At 33.1% G+C, this 22374-nt stretch overlaps 2 protein-coding genes, 1 long non-coding RNA gene and 1 pseudogene across 3 annotated transcripts; 3 read left to right on the top strand and 1 right to left on the bottom strand.

Annotated features, from left to right (window-relative positions):
• The first annotated feature begins 5299 nt into the window (after nucleotides 1-5299).
• Nucleotides 5300-6368, top strand: LOC105648985 (uncharacterized). The gene is made up of 2 exons (XM_012235499.1): nucleotides 5300-5450; nucleotides 5722-6368. The coding sequence occupies exons 1-2, from the start codon at nucleotides 5300-5302 to the stop codon at nucleotides 6366-6368; spliced, it is 798 nt and encodes a 265-aa protein (XP_012090889.1).
• A 3908-nt stretch (nucleotides 6369-10276) lies between these two features.
• LOC149498106 (cysteine proteinase inhibitor 5 pseudogene) lies at nucleotides 10277-10807 on the top strand (annotated as a pseudogene).
• Nucleotides 10808-12488: 1681 nt separating this feature from the next.
• Nucleotides 12489-13102, top strand: LOC105648939 (putative defensin-like protein 157). The gene is made up of 2 exons (XM_012235444.4): nucleotides 12489-12647; nucleotides 12746-13102. Exons 1-2 carry the CDS (start codon nucleotides 12593-12595, stop codon nucleotides 12928-12930), a joined length of 240 nt encoding a protein of 79 aa, XP_012090834.1. The 5' UTR covers nucleotides 12489-12592; the 3' UTR covers nucleotides 12931-13102.
• A 3833-nt stretch (nucleotides 13103-16935) lies between these two features.
• LOC149498105 (uncharacterized) lies at nucleotides 16936-19170 on the bottom strand. Its single transcript, XR_016319710.1, has 3 exons — nucleotides 18907-19170; nucleotides 18711-18784; nucleotides 16936-17184 (listed from the first exon to the last, which is right to left on the bottom strand). It is a non-coding gene; the product is annotated as an uncharacterized LOC149498105 (long non-coding RNA).
• Between the last annotated feature and the right edge of the window lie 3204 nt (nucleotides 19171-22374).

Raw genomic sequence — 22374 nt, 5'->3', positions numbered from 1 at the left:
TCTACGAAGAAAACTCGGATTATAATTTTTGGGATACAAGAAGTAAGATTTAAACATCCCTACTAAAATTAACACTAAAAAATTTAAGCGTCAAATTTTAACTACTTTTGCTATTGCATGATAGGTAATTGATTATGTACGTCTTTTTCTTTCTCTTAAAATCTAAAAAAAATCTAAAAATTCCATTTTCTTCTTCAATAGCGGTCACCAGTGAGCTCTTACCAATGGTTATCCATTTCTCTCTTTTTTTTTTGTTTTTTTTCAAATAATTCTAAAATTTATATATTTAATACATATCTCAGTTATGGTTGCCAAACATTGAGATTTATTACTGTCCATATCATTAAAATTTTATTATTAGATCTAGTTTGAATTATTATTGTTATCGGTGATTTTGCGTAGGGTATTTAATTATTTAAACAGTTATGCAGAAAGAGATGTATATCTCTTCTCTAATAAAAGGAAGAAATTTGAAGATAATGAAATTGGATATGGAATTGAATAGTAGCTATGAATAACCATCAAATGGAGTAAGCGATCGCCTATGACACATATATTATGTCCGGTCAACTCGATCAGATATTTCAAATTATTATTATATATTTTTTTAATTTTTCGTATAAATGGTTTATTGTTACACTTCCTATACAAATTATAGAAACATATCGATCTATATCTCATATCTGTATACAGTTTTTTCTAAAAAAAAAAATTGATCAGGTATATTCGTCTTCAAGTTATTTTCCTTCCTCTAAGAGATAAAGAAAGAATGAAAAAAAAAAAAAAAATTGAAACATTAAACATTTTGAGGGGAATTGGGTGGAAGATCAAAATATTGTACAGAAGATGGCTATGGATTTTTTCTCGTATTTATATACTGATTCGAAGGGTCCCCACCCTATTTTTCCGATCAGAGGTGCTTTTCCTAATTTGCGTACATAGGATACAGAAACTCTTAAGGAAGCCCTCTCAATCTAAGATTAAACAGGCTTTTTTTCAAATGAGCCCCTGGAAGGTTCCTAGACCTGATGGTTTCCATGCTGGCTTTTTCCAGAATCAGTGGAATATTGTAGGAAATTCTATTTGTATTGATATTCTTGATTTTTTTGCAGGAAAAGACCTGGACAGTAATTTGAATACCACCTTATTGGTGCTCATTATTACTAAGACTCTGGCCAATAGATTGAAATTAATTTTGCCTAAAATTATTAGCTCCACTCAAACCAGCTTTGTTCCTATTGTGGGTCCCTCCGACATGTGGGATCCACACAGTTAAAAAAAAAAAAAAAGAAGAAAAACGTGTTTTTTTGTGAAAAGTCAATAAAGTTGGCAAAGCAATTCAAAGGTTGGCAAAGAAACTCAACAAAAGCAGCACATTTTTAGGCGGTGAATGCGCAGCTTATTCGCTAACTTCTCCTATAAATAGAGGTAGCGAAGCCTCAAGCAAAACACAGTAGAAAGAAGAAAAAAAATGTAGAGAAAGAGTTATCTAGTTTTAGGAAGGGTTTCCTAAAACTAGGAAGGGAAAAATAGTGAGAAAATTATTATAGAGTATTTTTGGGAAACACTTTGAGTGCTACTATTTTTGTATTGCTCTCTGTGTACCTACTATTTTTAATAGTGAAAAAATTATTCTGAGTTTGTCCCATAGACGTAGCCCTAAATAGTTGAGGGTGAACCATGTAAATTTCTGTGTGTCACAAGTTTACTTTTTTGCTGTGTTAATTTTCTCTTAATTGGTTGAAAGGGCCCAACGAGTGGTATCAAAGTTGAGGCAAGTGGTACCTGATGCCCAACAACTGGTATTAGAGCTGATGCCGAACAAATTGGTATCAGAGTCGAAGGTTTCGGTAGATCCAGCCGGTCAGATAGCGGTATCGGATACGTGGATATATTTTGAAAATAAATGTACCACGAATGAAGAGAAAATTACGACGAATCCATTGGTGCTGTCCACTCGGAAAGACGTCGCAGAATCGACTTAGTGATGAATAGTACATATAGTAAGTCAAAGTTGATGGTGAGCAGTACTATTGTCATTACTGTTGCTGAGTCCGTTTCAAGTAAGCCCAGCACTATTCACGTATAGTACTATTTATGTGTACATTTACTATTTATCCATATAGTTACTATTCGAGTATACTATTACTATTCATGGTCATTATTCACATATACTACTGTTTACGTATACGGTTTATGTTGGTGATTATTTTTTGCGCAAGTCAAAATGGACAAGCAAAATGATCAGTCTAAATGGCGGAAATTACCATATATGGAGAAATGAGAGATCTCCTTATGGTAATCAAAATGCATTTACCTGTGTTTAGTTGAACTAAACCGGAAGAGAAGACTGATGAGGAATGAGCTTTTGAGCATGCGTCCAAATCTCGGTTGGCAGATTTGATGATGAAGGTTTCTGTAGCACCTTCAGAAATAGTCAGTGGAAGCTCACAAAGGTTCATTTATGGTAGCTAAAGACCGAAAGCTGTACGTGATGCATGCGAAATTGTCACAAGACACTTTGAGTGTAGCGGAGAATGACAATACAGTTGAATTGTGGCATAAACGACTACGCCACATGAGTAAGAAAACTCTAGCAAGAAAGAACGTACTACCTGGATTGGATGAAGTTCACCGAGACAAGTGTCCTGATTGTATGGTCGAAAAGCTAAACAGAGTAACTTTCGAGATTACCCCTCCTTCTGGAATGAAGAATGTATTAAATCTGATTCATTCAGATTTGTGTGGACCATTGACAATGTCATATGGTGGAAATCGATATTTTGTGATATTTATCGATGACCATTCTAGGAAGACCTTGGTATACAAATTGAAGTCTTCTACCTGGTTGAGAGACAAATAGGTAAGAAGCTGAAGTGTATTAGGACAGATAATGGTGGAGAATACACTGGGCCATTTGATGCTTTTTGCAAAGAGCATGGCATCTGACATCAAACGACACCTCCCAAGATGCCACAACTGAACAGTTTGGCTGAGAGGATGAACAGAACTTTGATGGAGAGAGTCAGATGTTTACTCTCATATGCAAAGTTGTCTAAAAGATTTGGGGTGAAGCGTTACTCACAGTAGTTCGCCGTTCACTCTGTTTCCCTCTACAGTATGATACTCCAGAGAGAGAATGATTAGGAAAGGATGTTTCCTATGATCATTTGCGAGTGTTTGGTTGCAAAGCCTTCGTACATGTCCCAAAGGATGAACGGTCGAAGCTTGATGTCAAGACTAGACAGTGTGCATTCATTGGCTATGGCCAAGACCAATTTGGCTATAAGTTTTATGACCCAATCTAGCAGACGATTATAAGAAATCGTGATGCTGTATTTGTTGAAGATCAGACTATTGAAGATATTGAAGCAGAGTGCCAATAGATCTGATGAAGACTTAACAGACATACAGAGAGTCCCTCCAATAGAATGCGGACGAATTGGAGATGAAGAAAATGTTCCACAAGAATAAGTGTCAGAGTTGGAAAATCCAGAAGTTCCTAATGAAAATGAACTAGATGAAGATTATGGTGTTCATGTTCAACCACCAACACTGGAAGGTTCTCAAACATTAAGAAGATCTAGTAGAGTCTGACAACCATCTATTAGATATCCAGTCAATGAGTATGTACTGACGACTGACGGGGGTGAACCTGAAAGCTTTGAAGAAGCTATGGAAAATGAACACAAGGGGAACTGGATTGAAGCCATACAAGATGAAATGAAGTCCTTGCATGAGGATGAAACATTTGAGCTGGTGAAGTTGCCCAAAGGCAAAAAAGCTTTGAAAAACAAGTGGGTGTTCAGGATCAAGCAGGAAGAACATAGCTCCGAACCACGATTCAAAGCTAGACTGGTTGTGAAAGGATTCAATCAAAGAAAGGGTATTGATTTTGATCTTTTCACCAGTTGTGAAAATGACATCCATTCGAACAGTGCTCGGAATGGCCGCCAGTTTTGAACTAAAAATCGAGAAAATGGATAGAAAGATTACCTTCCTACATGGAGATTTGGAAGAAGAAATATACATGGAGGAGTTAGAGGGTTTCGTAGAAAAAGAGGATTGTGTTTGCAAACTGAAGAAGAGCCTGTATGGCTTGAAGCAGGCACCGAGATAGTGGTACAAGAAGTTTGAGTCTGTTATGGGGAGCATGGCTACAGAAATACTACTTCAGATCACTGTGTTTTTCGTAAAGAAGTTCTCTGATGATGACTACATTGTTTTTTGCTCTATGTTGTTGATATGTTGATTGTTGGTCAAAATTCTAGCTTGAAGAAACAGCTAAGTAAGTCTTTTGTCATGAAAGACTTGGGACCAGCAAAGCAAATTCTTGGCATGAAGATCGAAGAGCCAAGAAATTATGGTTGTCACAGGAGAAGTACATTGAGAAAGTATTTCAAAGGTTTAGAATGGAAAATGCTAAAGCGGTTAGTTGTCCTCTCACTAATCACTTTAAATTGAGTTCTAAACAGTGCCCCTCTACGGATGGAGAGAAGGAAGAAATGGAAAAGATTCCATATGCTTTAGCAGAAGGAGAAGTTCGAGCTGTGTGTCAAAGCAGCAGGAATGGAGAATTCCACCATGTCGTTGGGAGGGGGAGAATTGTTGTGGGTCCCTCCGACATGTGGGACCCACACATTTTGAAAAAGAAAAAAAAAGAAGAAAACATGTTCTTTGAAAAAAAAAGGGGAAAAGTCAATAAAAGTTGGCAAAGCAATTCTAAGGTTGGCAAAAAAAAAAAACTCAATAAAAGCAGCACGTTTTTAGGCGGTGAATGCACAACTCATTTGCTAACCTCTCCTATAAATAGAGATAACGAAGTCTCAAGCAAAACATAGCAGAAAGAAGAAAAAAAAAATATGGAGAGAGAGTTATCTAGTTTTAGGAAGGGTTTCCTAAAACTAAGGAAGGAAAAATAGTGAAGAAATTATTATGGAGTATTTTTGGGAAACACTTTGAGTGCCATTATTTTTGTGTTACTCTCTGTGTACCTACTATTTTTAATAGTGAAAGAATTATTCGGAGTTTGTCCCGTAGACGTAGCCCTAAATAGTTGAGGGTGATCCACGTAAATTTCTCTGTGTCACAAGTTTACTTTTCTGCTGCATTAATTTTCTCTTAATTGGTTGAAAGGGCCCGATGAGTGATATTAGAACCGAGGCAAGTGGTACCTGATGCCCAACAATTGTTATCAGAGCTGATGCCCAACAATTCTCGGTAGACACATTATTGATAATATCGTTATTGCTCAGGAGATTATCCACTCCATGAGAAATAAACGTAGTGGAAAAAGCTAATGGCTATTAAGGTGTACTTAGAGAAGGCCTATGATCAAAATCGGTGGAGTTTTCTTAAGGATACTCTGCTTGATATTGGCCTTCCTGACAATTTTGTTTCTGCCATTATGAGATGTGTTTCTTCTTGTTCTATGCAGGTAGCTTGGAACGGTAGTGTGTCTTCCTCTTTCAAGCCTTCTAGAGGAATCAGACAAGGAGACCCGCCTAGCCTCTATTTATTTGTCTTATGTTTAGAAAGACTGTCGCAAGCCATTGACCTTACAGTCTCACAGGGAAAATGGAAATCCATTCATCTTTCTAGAAATGGCCCTGCTCTAACTCATTTATTTTTTGCAATGATCTCAAACCCATTCATCTTTCTAGAAAAGGTCCTACTCTAACTCATTTATTTTTTGCAATGATCTCATCCTGTTGGCTGAAGCCTCTCTTGATCAGGCTGATGTAATTAAAGGCGTTTTGGAAGAGTTTTGCGAATCGGGTCAAAAAGTGAATGCTAATAAAACCCATGTCTTTTTCTCTAAAAATGTCAGCAGCAATCTCAAAATGCAAATGAGTAGAGCCTTGGGTTTTAAAGCCACTGATAATCTAGGGAAATATTTAGGGGTTTCCCTCTTGCATGGTAGAATTAATTTGGCTTCTTACTCTTATATCCTTGATAATGCTAAAAAACGTTTATCTGAATGGAATGCAGCTCATCTGTCTATGGCAGGTCGGATTACACTTGCCACCTCGGTGATAGCTTCTATGCCTCTTTATGCGATGCAGACAACAAAGCTGGCCAAGAGCATTTGCAATAATATTGAAAAATCTTATAGGAAATTTATTTGGGGATGCTCTGCTGAGAATAGGAAAGTCATGCTCATCCCGTGGAATGAAGTTAGGCAACCTAAAGCAGAAGGAGGGCTTGGTTTTCGTAATTTACAATATCTCAATGATGCTTTCTTGATGAAATTAGGTTGGGGTATTATGAATGATGGAGATGCGCATTGGGCTCAAGTTCCTCCTCTAAATATAAGCTCTTGGCGGACGGTCATCCTAATGAGAACCTCCGTAATAGGGCCTCTATAATTGGTAAAAGCAGTATAGACGTTTGGGATAAAGTTACTGAAGGAGCTATGCATTCAATTCGGAATGGTTGCAGCACTAGATTCTGGAAGGATAGGTGGCTTTTCGACGATTTAGTGTTAAAAGATATAGTTACCTCGGATATTCCGCCTTACATGCAGGATGATTATGTTATGGATTATGTCCATAATGGTACTTGGAACTGGGGTAAATTTAGTTGGCTCCTGCCCATTGCTATTCTGATGGCTATTGCTGTTGTGCTTCCACCTTCGGAAGATCGAGGAACTGACCATGTATACTGGAAATTCACCAGCTCCAGGAAGTTCACCATCAAATCTGCCTATTAGTGGATCTCTGGAATGCATGACGATAATAATAATAGGAATTGGTCTCTTATTTCGAAATGGCCTGGTGCACAACGTATTTGAGCCTTTCTTTGGCTTGCATTCCATAATAGGCTCCTTACAAACAGTGAAAGGCATAGACGACATTTTTGTCCCTCATCTATGTGTACTATCTACATGGGAGTGTCCGAAACTACCATACACATGCTAAGGGATTGTTGTTACGTGAACCAGGTTTGGTTATCCCTTAATGCACCTGACTTGGATGTTTTTTTTGGCTGCAGGTTTGGCGTCTCTTGCTGGAAAATTTGGAATATGGCTTTTTCAGTAGCAACATATTACACTTGACAACTTAGTTAAGGAGATTATCTATTTAGCTATGGAGAATTATAATGCAGCAGAGGTTCTACACGGAGAGATGGTTAAGAACCCCACCAAGAGCTTGAAGTGGATCTCATGGTCTCCACCAACTCATCCTTTCCTCAAGCTGAATATTGACGGCTCCTTGGTGGATCAAATGGCATATGGAGGAGGCCTTATCAAAGATAGCTCGGGAAGATGGATCAACAGCTTCGTTACAGTCATTGGCAGATGCTCGGTACCAAATGCAGAGCTGTGGGCGGTTCTAGAGGGGCTTAGAATTGCTAAAGAGATGGGGATCTCTCACATTAATGTGATAATGAAGTAGTAGTCCAGCTCATCCAAGGCAAAATTACTTCAAGTGAAAGTGTCCAATAGCTAATTTTGGCTATTAGACATGTCTATACATGTCTATAGAGAGGCCAACTATAGTGCTGATTATGTTTGTAAGGTTGCTAGGAATTTCCCTCTAGTCTTCTGTCTAGACCTCCTTTGGATTTGGCCTGGTGGTTCAACTATGATTTGTATGGTATTACTTATCCTAGACTTTATTTGTAATTCTTAGAGTCCAGCTCTCCATTTTTAACAAAAAAAAAAAAAAAAAAAAAATCAATTATAACATTCCCGTTTTATTATATTGAATAAATACTTATATTTAAGTATGGTTACGATATTCTCTCCACAATTCAATCAAATATAAGTACATTATTTTCCTTAAAAGAATTTTATTTGTGATTCAAATCGGATAAATCAATATCCATAAAACTAACTTTTTAGAAATCCACTTTCTTAAAAAAGTGATTTTCCATAGGAATATTAAATTTTGATAACTAAACACATGATGTTACAAGAAGAAAAAATTGTGCACTATAAGAAAAATGGAAAATAGCGACCGAAAACCGAAAATAAATTATATATTTTTTAACTAAGGCTTCACCTATCTATAAATATGTCCATTTCTATAAGGTTATATTTATAAAAATAAAGCATTGAGCAATTGAGCTGAGTCTTGAACTCGTATTTTGGTCTGACTCATCGATTGATATTGTGTTGTATTGTATGCTTAGAAGCATTTTCCCTTGAAAGCTCACAATTAAAAACTTTAATAAAAATAAAAATAGTATTAGAAATAAAAATATGGTAAAATCATAAAATTGTTCAATGATTTTAACCTTTTGCAAGCAACTTAATTTATGCACTTTCATTCAAGATTCGATTTTAAGAACGCGTTAACTCAGTTTCATGATTTGGACTCCTAAAATCATATGAGTTGACTCGTGAATTTGAGAATTATAATACTAATTTTAACTCCATTAACATCCAATAAAAATAAATTAAATTAAAACACAATCAAAATTAGAAAAAAAATATTGAATATATAGAGATAGATATCCAAATTTAATTTTTTTTGGTTTTGATATTTTGTAAACATATAAATAATTTCAGGATGAGCTTATGATTTGATAATCTCTCTCATTTCTATTTCTTTGGCACAAAGCATATATATGATAATATAAAAAAATATTAAATATAATCCATTTTATTAAAGTTGATTCATTTAAGAACTATTACATAGAAAACATTGAAAAAATGTCTTTGATTAACTATTGGATTATTAAACATTAATCCAAAAGCTGTAAATTATTAGAAGAAACAACAATGGATTACGGGAATAAGGTGTAGAAAGTGATCAACTGCATGTCCAAAAGCAATAACAAGCATAGCCTGTCATGGGCATGTTCGGACTACAAACGCCTCCATTTTCTTTATGCTTTTCATAACATTCTTTCTTACAATCGTTCAGTACACATCCAGTTTGATGTAAAACCTCTTGACACTCTTTCTGTGCTCTTGCTTTAGGGACCATAGATGAAGCTGCATGAATTTATATTATGCTTTAGTTAATAAAATTGTGATTTTGACATTCTAATTTATTATTTTAATTACATATAAAATGGGATTTTGTAGAATACCTGATATAATAAGAAAAAGGACGAAGAAATCGTTGAAGGAAAGATTGGCCATCATTAACAGCTTTTTATTTTTCTTCTTCGACTATTGAAATATTTTGTATGGCTTGTCTGAATTTGCGTTGAAGTGATTATATATATATATATTCATATATGATATTGCGATTCATAAATTTCAAATATTATGATACTCCCTCCGTCTCCAATTGATTAACACATTTTATATTATATGTTAAAAATAATATTCTTATTTTTATCGATTACTTTTTATTTTTCAATACCATTGTTTATTTATGACAACTTGGTTGATTGATGTAGAAGTCTATAATAGATTAATGATTATTTCTCATATTAAAGTAAGGGAAAAATACATGCAAATTGACATTTTTAATTAAAATATCCAATTTTCTTAATCTTTGTGAAAATAGGAAGTGTGCGTATAATTGCATTAATGAAAAAAAAATGCCTTTTTGCTTATATGGAAAAATTGTGAAAGCTTATTATTATTTGGAATTTTATACTTTTTGAAGGAAATTAGTAAATGCAAAATAGGTATTAGTAATATTAAAAACACAGCTGCTTTTTATGTCATTATGAAAAGGCAAGTGCACTGAGTTTATGTGATTGCTTCCAAATAAGTAAAATATAAAAGGCAGCTGAGTTTTCAATATATATATAGAGATATAGAGAGAGATGAATACATATTTCCTTAGATATGAAAAAGACCATTTAATTTCCTGAATTGGAATTAAACTTATTTTTAATATTTTAAAAATATTCATTTGATACAAAATAATTTATTTATTTATATAAATATATAATATCTAAAGCACTTTGGATAATGTGGCAAAAACTAGAGAGTTTTTAGAGCTTCTTTTCTTTCTGATATGCAATTTAAAATTTAAAATATTTATAAATAACAAACAAATAATATGATTGAACCAAACCATAATTATATGTATTTTATCGCATTATTGTTAATATTATTATTTAAAACAAATTAATTTTCTTGTTTCTTATTTTATTTTAATTTCTATTCTAGTTTTTAGCAACCAATATAATAATTTCTATCTTTTCAATATATATATATATATATATATATATATATATATATATATATATATATATATATATATATATATATATATAATAATTTCTTATTTTAATTTTTAGCCAACAAAATCTAAGGTAATTTGCCATATTAACAAGTTAGCTGCCCATTATAAATACCCGAGTCTCTCTGCGCTTTTCCACATTATCCAAACCTGACCCTCGGAAAAACCGCAGTCCAAAAAGAAAATCAACGGTTAAAAATGAGCCGACATTGTCTTCTTCTCTGCTTTCTCTTCGTCGTGTCCGGAGCTGCCGTGGCGGCCTTGGTCGGCGGATGGCAGCCGATTAAGAATTTGAATGACCCGCACGTGGTGGAAATCGCTAATTACGCTGTGGGGGAATATAATAAGAGATCGACGGCTAATTTGAAGCTGGGGAAAGTGGTGAAAGGCGAGACACAGGTCGTCGCCGGAACGAATTATCGGTTGGTTTTGGAGGTGAACGGTGGTGCTAGCAAAGACTATGAGGCGGTGGTTTGGGAGAAAACTTGGGAGAATTTCAAGAATCTGACGTCGTTTAAGCCCGTGACAGCGTGATTTTGGGTTTTTTTTGCGGTGGTGGTGTTGTTTTTTTTATGTTTAAGTGATGCTTTTGTATTGCTGTTCAAGAAATTAAGAATAAAAATAAGAAAATAAAGCGAGTATTATTGAAACTATCCAACGAGCGTTATTTCTAGATAATTAGTAATTTTTATTTATTAAAATCAATTGACCTGGAATTAACTCAAATCTATTTGACATTTATTGACGTAAATATACAAATTCATTTTACTTTTATTTGATAAATATAAAATTAAATCGGTGAAATTTGGTTAGATTTTTTATTCGGTTTGATTCAGTTATTTCCTCTTCATCTGTTTCAAAATAGTAATCTTATCATTAACGAATTTCAAAATAGTTATTTCTTATCGGAATGACTATTTTTCTCAAATTTTTTGATCGTATCAAGAACTGAAATCAAATTTATTATAAGGCTGTTTAGCTTCCTTCATACAAGAATTAAATTCAATATAAATTTTTTTATTTTAATAATCTATAATGTATGTGGAATATGAAGAAGAATAACATAATTTTTTAAAATTTCCTTAGCAAAGTTTTATATAGCCTATAATATTTTTCATGGGAATTAAAAAAAATTTAAATTAAAAAATATAAAAATATTTGATTAATTGTAATATTTGATATTTGACCTATCTAGAAAAATAAGACGAAGAGATATATTTATAATAAGGCAGAAACTCCAAGAGGCATAATGGTAGAAAAGAAAAGATAAAGAGACATTATTTATTTACTTATTGACAGGACATAAATATGAAGAGATGTAATACTAAAAGATGATGAATTATTTTTTTAACAAAATAAAAATTATGGGTTGGTTCAATCATATTATTTGTTTGTTATTTATAAATATTTATTTAAATTTTAAATTGCATATAAAAGAAAGCTCTAAAAACTCTCTAATTTTTACCGCATCATCCAAAGTGCTTTAGGTATTACTACATAGATAGATTATTTTGTATTAAATGAATTTTCTTTAAAAATAAAAAAAAAAGTTTAATTCCAGCTCAGAAAATTAAATGGTCTTTTCATATATGAGAGGAAGTATATATATATATATTGAAAACTCAGCTGCCTTTTATATGTAATTATTTTGAAGCAATCACATAAACTCGGTTGCCTTATTCAATATATTGATTGATGACATAAAAGGCAGCTGTGTTTTTAATACTATTAATACCTATTTTGCATTAAATAAATTTCCTTCAGAAAGAAAAGAAAAAAAATTAATTCCAAATCATAATAAGCTTTCAAAATTTTGCCATATAAGCAAATAGGCTTTACACCTTTATCTTTTATATATTTTATTTTGTATTAATATTGTTACTTGCAAAATCAGTGCCCATATATTATATCCTATACACACAATTTTTTAAATTACATTATTATATACTTCCTCTGTCCGCAATGGATAGTCACACTCTCCATTTAAGAAAAATTTAAAAAAAAAGTTATTTTAATTAAAAATATCGATTTGTATGTATTTTTTCTATCATATCTTTACTTTAATATGAGATATATTCATTAATCTATTATTGATTTTTTTTTTCATCAACCAAGATTAATTAATTATATAAAATTGGTTTAATATGCATTGAGAATTACTAAATTTAGTAAATACTAATATTTTTAATTTTCAAAGAAATTGTCGATGAACAATGGTATTGAAAAATAAATAGTAATTTCTAAAAATAAAAAACTTATTTTTAACAAGGAACATAAATTCAGACAAGCCATACAAATATTTGTGATTTGCGAATAGCAATGTCATGTGTCTATATATATACATATATAATCACTTCAATGGAAATTCAGACAAGCCATACAAATATTTCAGTAGTCCAAGAACAAAAGCATATCTGCTGAAAAACAAAAAGTTGCTGATGATGGCCAATCTTTCCTTCAACAATTTCTTCATCCTTTTCCTTATTATATCAGGTATTCTACAAAATCTCATTTTATATGTAATTACAATAATAAATTAGAATATCAAAATCACAATTTTATTAACTAAAGTATAATATAAATTTATGCAGTTTCATCTATGGTCCCTCAAGCAAGAGCACAGAAAAAGTGTCAAGAGGTTTTACATGAAATTGGATGTGTACTGGAGGATTGTAAGAAAGAATGTTATGAAAAGCATAACGAAAATGGAGGCGTTTGTATTCCGAACCAAGCCAAGGAAGACTATTCTTGTTATTGCTTTTGGACATGTGGCTGATAACTTTCTACACCTTATTCCCATAATCCATTGTTGTTTCTTCTAATAATTTTGCAACTTTTGGATTAATGTTTGATAATCCAATAGTTAATCAAAAACTTTTTTCAATGTTTTCTATGTAATAATTCTTAAATGAATCAACTTTAATAAAATATATTTGTATTTTATATTATCCTATGTTGTGCCATAGAAATGAGAGAGATTTCAAATCATAAGCTCATCCTGAAATTATTTAACCTAATTCATTTTTACAAGATATCAAAACCCAAAAAATTTAATGTACATATTCAATCTTTTTCTATGTCATTTCTTTGTATCTGTGTATACATAAGAGGAAGTTTAAAATTTGGTTTTATATACTTAGGATTTATTTTAATTGATTATGTTGAAATTTTTACACTTCAAGCGATTAGAATGTAATCTAAACTTATCACCCTCTTCGAATAAAAAAGAAATTAACTTCTGATTCTCTCTCGCTACGCCTCTTTCTCTATCAGGTGGAATTGCTCTTCATCCTCCTTTCTTGTAAGTCTTTTCCTTATATTCTCTTCTTCCTTATTAATTTCCTAAAAGTTGGTCTCCATGGCAACAAACACTCCTTAAATTGAATGCATATTGGCCTAACCCCCACATGAAGCCATTATTTTACTTAAAGTGATTTCTAGATTATGGTGTGACCAAGCTTTTAGTTCTTCAACGTCGGTCTTTAAGTCTTGCTATCACATTTTGAAAAGTAATTTCATCTTGCGAACCTTAGATTATATGATCACAAAGTGTTTTGGGAAAATACCTCTAGTTTTCCCTCACTAATAACATCCAGTGTGGCAATCATGAAAGCCTTTACTTTGGCTTCACTCGCTTTTTAACATATCGGAAGTTTACATGCTTGATCAATATTGAAAAGGGATTTTTTAAACACTTAGAGTGCAACTTTATTTACTAAATGAACCAAAAGTTAAAAAATGGATTTTTCGATTTTGAGTTATAAATTTGAAAGGTAAATTGAGATTATTCCATATTATATATATTACTAACCAGGAATTAAAATTAAATTTATGTTTCATTAATATTAAATTAAATATATATCACCAATCATAATTGGGATTTTTTTTCAATCTTAATTAGGAATTAAAATTAGAAGTTTTTTCTTTTCTTATCATTCCATTATATATATATATATATTAGCTTTTTCTAGAGAACAAATCATCACAAACTTAGGGATTATAATTGAAATATCCCGAATTTTTATTTTCAAAAACTTTAAAATTTTTTATTAAATCAAAAATCTGAATTTTTGATAGTATGGGTTGTTAAGACCGAGCAATTCTAACTTGAACCCAAATTTGAATTGGGCCCAAGCCCAAAACAGAATGTCCGTAAATTTCGATGAAATAAAATGGAACTCTACTATCTAAACTAATTATCCTAAATTAACTTATTGTTATTATTATTGTTTGTACTATTAGAAAGTAAATTGAAGAGATATTTTATGACCCAAATAAAATAATTAAATAAATTAAATCGGACCCGAAAATGAATTAAAGTGTCGAAACCACACGAATAATCGGAAAACCAAGCGAAAAAACTCAAAAACCAAAGAAAATAAGGCCAAACCGCTAAATCGGACCAAACCGGTTCGAATCGAACCGAAGTGGCCCAGCCCACTTTTCCTTCCTTTCCTTTCTTTTTCTTTCTTTCTTTCCTCTTTCCTCTTCTTCCTTCTCCATTGCGTGACAGCTCCCTCATCCCTCTCCTTCTCTTTTCCGGCCACCATTAAGCGAGCAGGAGGTGGCGATCGACTTCCCTGGAGTCGCTGACCCATTTTCCAGCCTTCTCTCACTTCGATCAGACCTCCAATAGCGTGAACGTGGTCTCCTCTCCTTCTTAGCGACGCAGCAGCTCCTCCGGCGAGATCGGGCAATTTCGGCAACGTCAGTGCAAAGGATAGGCGTCGATCGAGTCACCTTCACCTTGTGAGTGTTTTTCCTCCGCTAATTCCTGCTACAAAGCTTGAATGGCGAAACCACTATTAATGCCGACACCAAGCAACTGCCAGGCTCGATCCAGCCAATTGGAGGACCGATCTCACTACATTAACACTAGAAATGAAATCCTTGGTGAATTTTGAGTAGAATGGTGTGATCGTTGCAAATTTCTGGGCAAAGGCTGACTTTTCGGCCACCGTGGACGGTGGTGATGGCGACGGTCCGGCGACCGGCCGGCAAGACTTCAAGAGGCAGAATGATCTCCTCTTCGCGCGGATCACGAAAATCAAATCCGATTTTTGATAGGTACATTGTAAGGCCTAGTTGCTCATTTTCGGTATAAATTTCAAAACTCGAATTAATTAATTAATTGACTATAAGATGAATTGAATTAGTAGAAATTGGAGTTTTATGAATTTAGATACAGATAATTGAAATATATGAACACTGATTATAGAATCGGATTTCAAGGTAGTTAATGGATAATAAAGATTTTCACCGAAAATAGAAATGCTTAAATTTAAATTAATGCGTAAATATCGTTAATTGTGAGTAATTAATAATTATAATACTACGGTGGTATAAGAACCAGTCTAGTTAATTACGCTACTCTCATTTTAATATTGCTAATATTATTAATATCATAATTATTATGGAACATTAATTTACTAACGGCACTTATCGGAAAAATGTGAACACATAAATAAATGAACAAGAGTAACGAAGGTCTATACAGTTTAATAAACTAAATACCGACTAAAATTATTATCATTATTAATATTATTATTATTATTATTAGTAACATTAATATTTTGATTAATAAGTGAATTAAATAACTGATAACCAAAACTAATGAACGAATATGAAATATAATCTTTCGAATTAAAATTCTTACTTAGAATTTTATTGTTTATGTTAAAGGTTTATAAAATTCTAGAATATGAAGACAAAAGCTGGAAGCGTGCAGTAGTAGAGATAGTCCTATGAAGGACAATAAAGAACTATGAGTAGTGTTAGATAATTCGCCTTATCCGTCTGCATTCATACATTCACGGCTAAATGTTATCATGCATTATTTTGTTGAATTGCCATATTGTGCTGCACTATTCGTTGATATTAAAAATTATTTGATTACTTGTGATGTGATATTGCTGTGCCTTGTGTGTGTGGAATTATGATGAAGTGGGTCACCATGGGTTTGTGAGACTGTTACCGTTATATGGATCCTGATTATGACTACCGTTACCGTTATATACCGTTACTGTTATATGGATCTTGATCTGATTACTGTTAGCCCGGTAAATGGGAGATCGGCGGCCCCATGTGAACCTACCGTTACCGTTACCGTTAACCACAGGATGGCTTCTTGTTGTTGGCACCTGATAATTTAGATTTGATTGTAGCCCGCAGGGTGGCCTCCTGTTGTGAGTACTTGATGATCTAGACTGGATGGAGACCACCGGGTTGCCTCCTGTTGGTATAAAAAAATAAAAGGGAAAAGGATTATGCTGAAATCACAGGTTGGCCTCTTGTTGTTGGCACCTGATAATCTAGATTTGATTGCAGCCCGCAGGGTGGCCTCCTGTTGTGAGCACTTGATGATCTAGATTGGATGGAGACCACCGGGTTGCCTCCTGTTGATATAAAAAAAATAATATATAAAATAAAAAAAAAAGAGAGAAAAGAGACTGGCAAAATAATGAGAGTGTAACACCCACCGCCCAGTCCCGAGAGACCCGACGGCGGATGTCACATTCGGTGCCGGAGGCACCGTCTTAACTTAACATATAAATCAGAAAATCCTAGTATGAATTAGAAGTGATTTAATATTCACAAGTTTAACAAGTAGTATTATTTTTTTTTAAAAAAAAAAATGATTTGGGAGAAACCTATAGAAAAACTGCAAGAGTTTCCCCTAAACATAGACATTGCCAAACAAGTGAATACAAAACACTCCCAATTTCAAAACTCCAAACTCCATCAAACTCCAAGAACAACACAATAACACTCTTCTAAGGTCTAACTACAACATTTGCGTATGCATCAATTAGATACATTTAGTTAAACATATTACTTTGAATTTTCTGCACAATAAATAAGTTCCAAGTCTATCTTCCAATAAATACACCCAATTAATTTACAATAATATAAATGGACTACTTATACATGCCATAATACTTAATTACATAACACACTAATCAACTACCAAAATATCTCTTCAGCTCTGATGCTACTCTTTTGGTCTTCAATCAGCAATATAGACTCCAACCTACGCGTGATAAAATTCAACACGCTGAGTATAAAACTCAGTGGTGCTCATAAAACACAACAAACCAATGTTGCGATGGCAACACACTTAAAATATCAATTTTCATCAAAAGATTTACAATCATAAAATCATTAACGCTTTAATATACATTTACATTTATAACAAAATGATCAAATAAAACTATTAATATTTTATTCGTTCAAATCATAAATTCATTATTTGAAATTGTAGTACACCAATACATATACTGGTTATTTAGAAAACCATGTAACGTAATATCCTGCTTTGACAATTCATTTAATAACATATAATCATTTATTTCCAAGCTACCTGAAAAATATGTTTACAAGGGCTCACATACACTTAGGAGAAAAAGAAGCAGATAGGTTTTCAGAACAGATTCAGAATGGCCTTAGGTCGCCAACAGATTCAGAACATATAGAGCGCGTCCGCCCTAATAGAACAGAAGGCACCCACGTGCCTAGCATATGATCATAGCTTCTTATCAAAATGGCATCGAATGCCGAGCATGCTCATCAGACAGAATAAAATCAAATCACGCATCAAATTCACACCAAGTATATTAGAGCCCAAAATCCATTTTTTTATTCTTATTTTTATTCTGACTTTCCATTGCTCATAAAATTTATTTTCTGTAGTATTCATAAAATTACAATGAAAACTGAATTTAAACTGAATTCATTCATGAAACGTCTCATACTTAAACCAAAGTACTTAACATTGGAAATTTCCAGCATAAAAGCAATCTTGACCTTTGCTGAGTTTTTAATACATAACTTGAGTTATATATCTCCAAATTGAATGAAATTAGATTCATTAGAAAGATAAGACACAATTATACAATTGTTATGAGGAACCATAACCCAGATAAATATGCAAGATAGGCAAAATAAGCTAGGAACACAGATTGATAGTCCAGACCAAATTCAGCAGAACCAAGTCCAATGTTTATTGAATTTCTCCGTAACCAGACACTCAAATTAAACCAATCCAACACCAGGGCAATCTCAAGACACAGGGTAACAAATCTCATGAAGAGCTCAACACCTAATCTTGCCATTATGGTGGTCAAAATAGTCACTCAATCTATTGCTGCATGTGGTACGTTACAACAGAGTCAGTTTAGGTGTTTTAGTCATAAGTTGAGCTATCTATATCAAAATTGGACACAAGAGGATGGGTTAGAAAGCTAAGAAATATACCTACAACTTTTATGAAGGACTCAAATACAGAGGGAAAATAAAACGAATAGAAAAACAGTCCTTAAACACACCCATTAACATTTTCCCTTGGTAAAATTCTGCCACTTTTGGAAGAAGAAGAGAAAAATAATTTCTTCATAAATTCAACATATAGGTAGGCTTAGAAAACACTCAAGAACACATTTATACAACCAAATTCCAGCAATCAAATCATTTCATACCAAATCCCAAATTTTCACAAAGTAGTACAAACTTCACAAATCCAAAAATTGAAGTAAGGTTAGTGTGTTTATGAACACAAACCTTTAAAACAACTTGAATCAAAGCTCCTTAAACTTTGGTCTTGCCTTTATCTTTGTTAGAAGGCTCTCCACCCTCTACATGTAATAAGCTCAAAATCAAAACAAAGAAAACAAAGAAAAGAAGAAATTGGAGCATGATTAAGTATGTATATGCTAAAAGAAAACTCTAAATCCAAAAATAATGAAGTTTACTTCACCTAATGAATTCTCCAAATTCCTTGAAATTAATCCCTAAAAACCACTTCTCAAGCTTTAATCTCTAGATTTTCTTACTTTATTCAAGGTAAATGGAGTGAATTTGGTGAATTATTCAAGTAGAAAATGGAGAAAACAAAGAGAAGAGAAAGAGAGGCTAAAGGTGAAATGGAGGAGAAGAAGATGAAGTTCACGTTAGATGGAGAAGAAGAGGAAGAAAAATATTGCTCAAATAATGGAGTTGACTAAAGGGTAGTTTGGACTTTTCACCAAAATTGGATGGCTAGGATTGAATGTAAATCTAATCTAATGGCTAAAAATTATTCTCCAATTAATTTCCTTCAAAATATTATTTATCTCCATAAAAAGTCTCAAATTTAATCCTAAAAAATTCTTCTTCTAATTGCCTTAATTAATATAACACCATTTCAAATTTAATCCTTAAAAATATTGCCTCTAATTTCCTAAATTAATATAACACCATAATTAACTATTCATTAATTATCTAAATTCTCCAAAAATATTCATTACTTACTTTCTACCCATAAAAATAATGTATACACACTCCAGGAATATTAAAGAAAATATTAAACATACGTAGTAATTTTTCCGAACTAAAATAATATCGACTTTCGGACTGGTGGTACTATTTACACACTGGTAAACTTACTCTTTCAGACACAGAAAAATGGGGCGTTACAGAGAGGACTGGTCGTGTGAGGTTTATACCAGTCAGCCAGAATGGGGGATTGGCTCTCTGGTGCACATGTGAGTGAATGGGCCATGTGGGAGGACGGCTCATTAGGTTTAGGTGACTCCACTGACTAATTTCCGCGTGATATGATTATATGAAGGTGATAATACTCGTGATTGCTGTTGTATTGCCATTTGTATGACAAACTGCATGATCATATAATTAAACAGTGACCAGATAAAAATATTTTAGCATCTGTGTGACTGTGTGGGGTGAGAGGGTTATCTAACCCTACTCATTGAATTTGGCGTTCACCCCTGCCTACTATTTTTTTTCCAGATAATAGAAAGAAAGGAAAGCCCTATGGAGTTGAAACACTTATTATAGAAGACTGTTAATGATAGAAATAACAATGTGAATGTAAAGGTAGAGTTCCGCAATTGTATTCCAATTGGGTTATAAATAAATAATAAAAGTACATATTAAATATATGAACTGTATTTTGGATGCATATGTATAATAAGTTAATGGGCCTGAATCCATAATTATGAATAGAATGTGAGATTTAAATAAGTTAGGCTTACTACGGGCTTCGGGGGCCTTAAGCCCATCCAAGTCCTAGTGCCGGTCTGGCCCACGAAAATGGGTCGTGACAATAATCCTCTCATGGAAGTTTGTATCTTATCATACTACTATATATAAATTTACTTTCTCTAGAGAAAAAATCACCACAAAATTAATATATCACCAATAGTAATTGGGATGTTTTATCTAATCTTAATTAGGATTAAAATTCTATTACGCAAGTTTTTTCTAATCATACTACTATATATATATATATATATTTATTTATTTATTTATTTATTTATTTATATTTACTTTCTCTAGAGAGGGAGAAAAAAGATCACCACAAAATTTATTTATTTTGTTAAATAATTTTTTTTCCTTTCGTTATTAAGATTTTGTATCTTGTGGAGGCAAAGTGTCCTTATTTGATGGATACTTTGCTATATATAGATATAACATGCTGTTTATGGACAATTAATTTATAGTGATTCTTTTATTCACAATTGTCAAATATATGTTAATTGCTTTTATATTTGATTACAACATTTATGTGACATCCTACCGAGTTGAGTCTTAGCATGGAGTCGAGTTGAGTCGAGTTAAACCAAACCCGGTTGGGCTAGAATGGGTTTATAAGTGTAGTTACTTGAGTGAGAGAAAAAGATCAAAGCATATGGGTGAGGATTTATTTGCATTAAAAGATCAAGCTTGGGTATTAAGTTGTAGCCTGTTTACAATTGAGGTACCATTTAGAACTTTTACACAAAGTCATGGATATTTTAGAGCCTACCCGTGCATACCCATTTCACTTTCCCATTTTCATGTTTATCTTCATCTTCTTCCTTTCCTCTTCCACCTTCCTTTCAATTTTAATGGTAGTTAAGCCTTAACTTCAACTTCTCTTCTATCCAAGTAAGTAAACTTTCTTGAAGTTCATAATTGAATCAATGGGTGCTATTATTTTAGAATTCATAAGAATTCTTATTTATAGGTGAAGGGAGTTCAAAGAGTGTAGAGAAAAGAAGTTAAAGAAGAGTTCAAGCTTTTGGAGTAAAGGTTTGATATCTCTTGTTATTTTCCATTTTCTTTGCATGAGAATTGTGTGGTGTGTTGCTAGTGAGACAATATATTGCTTCATGTTGAGTGGGAGGACTGGTAATGGTGAAAAACAGGGGAGAACAGGGGAGGTATTGAATAAATGAAGTGAATATTGAGTTTATGTGAAACAGGGCTTGCTAGAAATTTTACCAGTAACTTCATCTTGCTTTTGACCCCATTTAATGATGGAATTAGGAAGTGTCATAGAAGAGTTATTTATTCCTCTATGTGTTAGCTTTACATGGGTTTTTGAATCATTCAAATTGGAGTTTTATATTGAGAGATATGACCAAAAGAGTACAGACTGTGCAGGCTGGAAAACGCGAAGCGCGCGCGCGAATTGCATGACGAGCTCGCGTTGCCTTCTCGCGCTCGCGACTTGTGTTTTCATGCACTTTTGGACTTCTTTTTCAATGCAATTGTATTCCCTTGCTTCACTTATATGCCTCCAATCATCTTAATACCAAAATACAACATTAGAACATGTATCAAAACAACATGCAAGCATGCAAATGATGTGAAATCAAATAAACATTATGAATTATGAAGTTATGAACTATTAATATGATGTTGTGTTATATTATTTACATACCAATATTATGCTCCATTGAGGTTAGGTAGAAACCATGTAGATAAGGCTATGTCGCGACATAGGATAGCAGATCTGCACCTCATACAGTTTGATACTCCGGCTACAGGCCGTTGAGTGGATATGATTATATATGGGCCATAGCAGCCAAGTATACAGTATTCATCCAGTTTCATACAGTTTTTCTTATCACTTCGGCTTCACTATAACCTTATGGAGCCATACAGATATCTTGACATAACATTTCATGAATTATACAGTATTATGAACAGTACCAAAGATAATCAAGGTATCATGAAAGTATCATGATGTGTGTGCTTATATGTGCCATATGTGTTTACATGGTTCTTTCTATACATGTATGTGTTTAATTGTTTCTTTATCTGTTGAGATATCCACTGAGCTTTATTTGCTCAGCGAGTTACCTGTTTAACTCGCAGGTTTTGAGATTGGACCGTAGAGAGTCAGCTTACAACTGCTGCAGTTCATCTGTAGAAGACTCAGTCTTCAGGGTAGCTACTC

Source organism: Jatropha curcas, chromosome 2 (genome assembly GCF_041381405.1).
Source record: "Jatropha curcas cultivar XTBG-Jc1 chromosome 2, XTBG_Jcur_1.0, whole genome shotgun sequence".
In the NCBI taxonomy this organism is placed as follows: Eukaryota; Viridiplantae; Streptophyta; class Magnoliopsida; order Malpighiales; family Euphorbiaceae; genus Jatropha; species Jatropha curcas.
The sequence above is the reverse complement of the archived record's forward strand: the minus strand, read 5'-3'. Positions and strand labels throughout refer to the sequence as shown.

What these genes read in the sequence shown, in the direction of transcription:
- LOC105648985 (XM_012235499.1), top strand. Translation starts at nt 5,300, where the DNA reads ATGGCTATTAAGGTGTACTTAGAGAAGGCCTATGATCAAAATCGGTGG. An exon ending in TATGCAGGTAGCTTGGAACG is followed by an intron (nt 5,451 to 5,721) that starts GTAGTGTGTCTT and finishes TGTTGGCTGAAG; the next exon opens with CCTCTCTTGATCAGGCTGAT.
- LOC105648939 (XM_012235444.4), top strand. Translation starts at nt 12,593, where the DNA reads ATGATGGCCAATCTTTCCTTCAACAATTTCTTCATCCTTTTCCTTATT. An exon ending in CCTTTTCCTTATTATATCAG is followed by an intron (nt 12,648 to 12,745) that starts GTATTCTACAAA and finishes AAATTTATGCAG; the next exon opens with TTTCATCTATGGTCCCTCAA.